This window comes from Tasmannia lanceolata, unplaced genomic scaffold, assembly GCF_043159265.1.
Source record: "Tasmannia lanceolata isolate RefF3 unplaced genomic scaffold, GAP_Taslan_0.1 ptg000019l, whole genome shotgun sequence".
Lineage (NCBI taxonomy): Eukaryota > Viridiplantae > Streptophyta > Magnoliopsida > Canellales > Winteraceae > Tasmannia > Tasmannia lanceolata.
In genome coordinates this window covers 21,999,069-22,006,402 of record NW_027518696.1, presented here as the reverse complement: position 1 = coordinate 22,006,402, position 7,334 = coordinate 21,999,069, and the positions used below count along the sequence as shown (strand labels likewise).

The 7,334-nt window shown below is 37.1% G+C and overlaps 1 protein-coding gene across 1 annotated transcript; it reads right to left on the bottom strand.

The window, feature by feature from the left end:
* Nucleotides 1-5,040: 5,040 nt before the first annotated feature.
* On the bottom strand, nt 5,041-6,948 carry LOC143852411 (protein FAR1-RELATED SEQUENCE 5-like). Its single transcript, XM_077361792.1, has one exon. The coding sequence runs from the start codon at nt 6,946-6,948 to the stop codon at nt 5,041-5,043; it is 1,908 nt and encodes a 635-aa protein (XP_077217907.1).
* Between the last annotated feature and the right edge of the window lie 386 nt (nt 6,949-7,334).

Sequence of the window (7,334 nt, the reverse complement as noted above, 5' to 3'; positions counted from 1 at the left end):
ACCTCCATAAATGGAAGGGTTAGGATGATCCTATGGACCTGATTTTTTGTAGGCACCATATCCATCTAAGGGCCTTTCAAATGAGTGGTTTTGATCACCCCAAAAATGTGGGTCCCCTATGTTTTGTGAGCGCCACCTCATATAAGCTATATGAGGTGACACCTTAGGAACTCTATTCACTCTCTCTCTCTCTATATATATATATATATATATATAGATAGGGTGATCCAAACCATTCATTTGATAGGCCCTCACATAGATAGGGTGTGCCAAAACAATTAGCTCGTTGGATGATCCCAACCCTTCAAACTATGGAGCAAAAAATGGACAGATTTGTTAAGGTTTTTACACGTCCATTTTTGCCTCCACAAGTCGTAGGCTTGGGATGATCCTATGAAACTGATTTTTTGGGCACACCCTATCTATGTGAGGGCCCATCAAATGAATGGTTTGCATCACCCAAACAATATGGGGCCCACTGTATTTTAAGGTGTCGGTGTAGTTAACTGTAGTTGCACGTACTGTGACGGTGAAAGAGGGGAAAATGGACGCGTAAGTGGGCAAATTTATACCCGCCCATTTTCCCCTCTTTCACCTCCACAGTTTGAAGGGTTGGGATGATCCTGTGGAGCTGATTTTTTGGGCACCCCCTATCTATGTCAAGGCCTATCAAATGACCGGTTCGGATCACCCCAAAAATGTGGGCCCATCATGTTTTAATGGTCACCTCATATAAGCTTATATGAGGGGGTGCTCACAATCACTTTCCCCTATATATATATATATATATATATATATCACAATCACTTTCCTCATATATATATATATGAGGAAAATGATTATACGCTTGAAGCGCATTTGCTTAGGTAGGCTTGAAGAGAGAGAACTCTTCTTATTGGTTGCAAATGTGGGCCCAAAACATTAAAGAAAAAAAAAGTTGCGGCGTTAAGGAGGGGGTCCGTCTTCGACGTACCCTCGAAAAATAAAGAAAACCCAATTAACGTTCTCTCTCTCTCACTGTGTTTTAGGCAAAAATAATAATAACCCAAACCCTCTTTCTACGCACTCTCTCTCTCTCTCTTTCTCTCTCTCTCTCTCTCTCTCTCTCTCTCCGATCGGAGCCCATCACGCCGACAAATCCAACAGGTGCGTTTCTTCCTCCTGCTCTCTTTCTCTTTTTTTTTCTTTTTTCATCTCCATGAAAAAAGAGGGTTTCATCTTCTAGATATTTCTGAAAAAGAGGGTTTCATCTTATTCCAGATCTCATATAGTTTCTAGGTGAAACGTTATTTGAATCTTCCAGATTTGATATAGTTTATGGATGAAATGTTAGGGTTTCCTCTTCTTCCAGATTTTTGTGAAATGTTTGGGTTTCCTTTGTCTGTGAAATAGGGGTTCTTCTTCTTCCAGATTTTTGTGACTTCATTATTTTTGAATTTTTAACTCTCTATCTGAAATTAAATTTTCTATCTCTTTCTCTTCGGATTTTCCATTGCACACAGTAACGCCACTTACATTTGTTCCTTTCCTTCTAATTTGGCTATTTTTTCACAGCTAACAGTCTTTATTTTTATTGCATTTTTTCATCTCCAGTCTTTTGGTTGTTAGTTGTAGTTATTTATATGGCTGCAATGGGTTCTTAGTAACTTGGCATAAATTTTCATTTCTATGGTTATGGTTAGCCTTTATTTTCATAAAGGATCCTACAATTTCAATTGAAAAAGGTCCTTATTGCGAACAACACATCGGTAATTCTAGATGAAGTGCTACCATATAGGTTCCAATCAAAGCTGACCCCAGGCTATTGGACTATACCTCAGGTTTGTCTTAAAGGGTTATTTATATTATAAGCTATTGTATTTTGCCTCTATTATCTTGCTTTATAGTAACAATTTTTTTTATCCTGATAGGAAATGATATTGCCTATGAAAATAATACAAAAGCTTTTAACCTAAGTGTCCTATGTGAAATAGGTAGTTCCATTGTTCACTGCTTTTCTATTAAATAGTTTGTCTTTTTCTTTCTCTGTTGCTCTTTTCATTTTCGAATATTGTTTGCAATCTGATGATAATGTCCAATGAAAATGCAGTGAAGTCAAAAGAACTCAAGTGATTGCCAAATGGAAGTGAAGTTCATTGGCATCAACAGACTCATTTTCGAAACCAAAAACCTGTACTTCATTCAGTTGTAGTAAAGATTTTGGACTCACAATCAATTGTCATGATCTTAAACAAACATGGCCTAAGTATCATGAACTACTTTTCATGGCTTAATCGATTCTTTGGTTTGTTTATGGCGATGTTCTTAGATTGGTTACGCCCTGTTTGCTTCAGATTTCGAGAACCAATTATGAGTCCAAAACTAATTGTCCAAAACTAATTGATGGGTTCTCTGAATGTCTTTCAACTTCTAATGTTTTTTTATGGCATAAAGTTCATTTGTATACGGACTGTTTTTTTGTGCCATAGAGTTTAAAGTTTACTTACGACTGTATATTCTATTTAGAGAAGCGTATTAAATGGCATCCTCAAGCAACTACAGTGCTAATTCACAGGGCATGCGACCAGCCGAATGTGATTGTAAAGAGATAGCAGTTCGCAAAATTACTCGCAGTAACACAAACAACAATAGAGGCCGGCCATATTACAAATGTGCTGGAATCAAAGTGAGTATTTTATTTGGTAGTTTTTATCCATATAATTCTTAACATGTATAAATTTTAATGTTGGAAACGACATGCAAGGCTACACGTATGAATATTTCGAATGGGCTGACCTTGATTTCGACGGTACTGAGTCACCCACTTACCCAAGGATTCACAATCGACGAGAAGCTATTGGCGAAAATAAAGTGATCGAAGACCGCGTAACAGCACTCGAGAATGAGAATACCATGCGAAAGAATGAATTTAACATGTTTAAAGGTTTTGTAAATATGGGGTTTATGTTTGTAATTATGGGGTTTATGTTTGTGTTTTTCGTGTGTCTTTCTATCTTTAGGTGAGTAGTAGTAGTATCCTTTTGTATGGTTCTACCGTTAGGTAAGTAGTAGTAGTATCAAGTAATTGTATTAAGTGACATCAAACTCTGATTGTATTACTCATGGTTCATGTTTAATTTCTTAATATTATCAGTTTTGGATTGCTTGACCATAGTCTACATGAAAATGGGTCAAAGTGGAGAGAGAGAGAGAGAGAGAGAGAGAGAGAGAGAGAGAGAGAGAGAGATGTATCTAGTGTAGTGGAGTATGTTTGTTGGTGTTTGGGGTAGTGTTATTTTTAACTTTATATATGTCATGATCCCACATGTGTAATATAAATTGTTATATTCTTTTTGCCTTTATTAATTATATATAGGAAGACACTTCCAAATTGGAATTCCATTCTGAAAATAAAGACAAAAGTGAAAATGACCCCACGATTTGGTCATTTTCACGATACAACGGAAAACGCCCCTAAATAGGACCTGTTTGGATTACATAAAAAAATATTTTTTCTTGGGAAAAATTTTCTTTCCATGATTTATAGGAAAATGATATGATTATAGTCAATTTAAAGGGATGCTATCATAAAGTGAGTAAAAATTGAATGAGGTTAGCTCAAGGCATCTTTGTCATGTGTAAAAAAATGTAAGAGCTTTTAGAAATATTTTCCTTACACTACGTCAGCTACAATAAGATTAGGCCGGCTGCTTGCCATTTCATTTTGTGGGCGTCACATAAGCCATATTCATCACTTAATTGCCATTTCAAAATAGGAATACCAGCCATTTTTTGAGATATTGTTGGGGCTTCCACACTCACGGAATTTAAGAACATAATCACCTGTCTGTAAGAACAAAATGAGCATTTATAAGAGCACCTGCCTTCACAACATGCAAATGAGCATTTATATAGTTCACAACAATAACCAAAAACACCTGTCTATAAGAAACATTTCATGATTTCAGTACAAAGATTAGTAATAACCAAATCATTTTTCTTTTGCTCCCTTCACAAAATAAAAAGATGAATACATCTGATTGAACTCAACATGTGTATAGTCTATGGTCCCTTGACAAAACCATCTATAAAAAAAGGTCTCCCTTGACAAATGATCACTAATTCTTTGCAACCACTAGTCTGCAACCTGATACATGAATCCTGGAACACTACGGGAAAAAAAAAATAGCAGTTATGAAAGAGAACTACCCCGATTAGAATTGACAGTAATTTGAAGAATATTAACACTTACCTCAAATATGATGCTTCTCCACCTCTAGTTTCTCCATTGAAATGTTCATTTTCACCTGAAATATAAAGGCAGTTGTTTTAAACTTACAACACATAATATACTTATGATGGCTCAAAAGAAGGTCAAGAACAATTTATGAACTTAATATCAAAGTAAATGAGAGCACAAACATGGCAATGCTTTCAACATTTTGGTCCCCCTAAGCTTCCTCTCCCTTATCATTCTTTTTTTCTCATTTCCAGCCACCTATTAGAAAGTACAATAGTAGATATTTAAACAAATAAGAAAAAAATGCGGAGCATAATAAAATGATAAGAGTAATAACCATATTTTGTTTCACCTTAGCCCTCTTTTGACAGCTTGTTCTATAATGTCCATATTCCCTACATTTTTTGCACTGGCGTTGCTGTTTTTGTGCTTGAGTGGCCTCTATGCCAGATACATGACGCGTTGCACACTTCGGCCTGCCCTTCGTCCTTACAACTTTGGGGTCGCGAATTGTAAACCCAGGTATTTGGCTGGAATCAATGTTTGACTGAGGTATTTGACTAGGACCAATGTTTGCTTGCACTTGGCTACCAACTGTTACCAAGTCACTCTGTGGACAGACAATCTCCTTCTCCTTCTTTTCAACTTCTACGGCAAGCTCTATACAAAAATCAGTCATCTTCTTGAAGAGAATCTCATCATTACCAACTTTTTCAATCAGTTAATGCAATGTTGACATTAGACACCACCTCTTCATTCCATTCACGCCACTAGTATCTCCTTGGGTTACAGATGTTGTGCCCCCAGCTTGATACCATGCATCAATTGACCATCTCTTTAATAAATAGCGTTTGGGGATAGTAGGTACTTGCTTCCATAAGGTGAATGATATGTCTGCATAATATTCCCTCCCTCTCAAACTTAGCACATTGACATGTCGCAGTTACATCGTTAGAACTGTCAAACAGAACCCTTAAGTATTTCTTCTTGTCATCTGTCCTAATTCCTACACTGTATTCCACAACATTACCGTTCTTTCCCAACTTGTCTTTCCATAAGGCAAAATTACCCATAATCTCATCTTGGAATATGATGAACATCTTCTTCGTATAGAATTCCCCAGCCTTTCGTTCCAATGGGCTGGTTGTGTTCAATTTGGCAATTGTATTTTTAGACTTAAAATCTTCTTTGGATTCAGCTTTATGCTGCTCAAGCAGGGCCTTATCGTATTGACCCAAGAATTCAACTAAGGAGGTGTTCTGGTTAACATAACCATCAAAGAAGGAATTTATGCTTTCACTCTGTTGACTAGATGTCATTCCTACTGTGAATGTGTCTCTCCAATAGGCAGGGACCCAATACTCGCGGAGATCCAACATTTTTCCTAACCAATGACTTTCATCAATATCGTATTTATCAATCAAAGTTTTCCATTCTGTCTCATAATCGTCTATTTCCCTCTTAAAAAACCAATGATTGTAATCCTTGTAGAAATCACTGTCGGCATCTCTCATGTTTGCAACATGCTCAAGGAAATGCTTCTTTATGTGCCACGAACAAAACCGATATCTGGTATGTGGAAACACTTTCCTAATTGCATTTCGCATAGCTCCGTCCATATCAGTTATTATAGCACCTGGAGCTTTACCAAACATACACGTGAGCCAGTGCTCAAATAACCAGGTGAAAGTCTCCTCTCTCTCGTCTGTAAGAAGTGCACATCCAAATAGAGTCGACTGCCTATGATGGTTAACTCCAGTAAACAGTGCAAACGGCATTTTAAACCTGTTCATTTTATAAGTGACATCAAATATGATCACGTCACTAAAGGTAAGGTATGCTTCTCTCACCCTTGAATCGGCCCAGAACATCGAACGCAAAGTCCCATTCTCGTCTAACTCCAACTCGAAATAGAAGTTCGGGTCTTCAGACTTTCTCTTTTGGAAATGGTTTGCCACTGTCATTGCTTCTTTACCCATATTGTTCTTCCTAAGTGCTCTCAAATGGGCAATAACTTGATTTGTTGAGACCACGGGAGCATTGGAAGTAGAGTTAATGGTGTTTTTTATCGGAGCAGGCTTGAAATTGCTTCCACCGAGTTGTTCAATCAAATTCTTACAACTTTTATTATTACGGAATCGACTATGTGAATGATGCATTTGCCTTTTAGGTGGGGAAGTAAGCTCATGAGAATGGATGTCGTCGAAAGTTGTAATTGTCCACTGATTATCTCTCAACTTGTTGATCATCTTCGCTTTACAATTCATTCTGGTAAGGCGACGCTCCCTCAACTCCTTAACATCATCTCTCTTCTCCTTAACCCTTTTCTGTCCCTCTTTGTCACATACAAACTGTCTCGATATCACCTCCTTCGTTATATTTGACTTCATTGTACTAGATATTCGTAGTCCAAAACCAGTAGCGTACGCGTAATTATTGTAGAACTCATATGCAGCTTCCCAAGTTTCAAAAACTTGATCCACAAATAGCTTATTCATAACACTTTTCTCACCGGCAACCTCGCTGGGACTAGTAACTTCGTGACTACAACCCTCATCTCCGTCTTTCCCATCATTAGCCTCCGATACTAGCTCAGCATCATTGAGATTTACCCCATCATTAACCTCAACTGTAGTCCCATCCCACACTAAATTATCATCACAGAGATTAAACCCGTCGCCAAACTCAATTAAACCATTTGCATCTACTTCGTCAATAGATGGATCCATTTTTTATACCTAAAAAATACAACATAGGCATGGCCCATCAGCATAATTAGAAATGGTTAAATGTACAGCTAAGAAAATCAGAGACAAGAATAGATGATAAAGATAATCACTTTTTTTTTCACATTGGGAAGAATAGAACCTAAAAACACTCATATTTCACAAAAATATTGTTGTAGGAATCTGCTAACTCAGTACATGCTCAAGGGTCTCATTTAATACCCAAGTATAAAAACTCGACACAAAAGAATCATATTACATTTTTCAGGAAAAAGGATACAGCAGAGCTACTCTAAACACACATATTTCATGAGACTAACCTCCAAGAATATCTCTCCCCACTGGATTTAATTAAATCTACACTGAAGAAACAAAGAAAAATACAAATA

Bases quoted from the DNA above. Each gene is read 5' to 3' on its own strand.
- LOC143852411 (XM_077361792.1), bottom strand. From the start codon at position 6,948: ATGGATCCATCTATTGACGAAGTAGATGCAAATGGTTTAATTGAGTTT.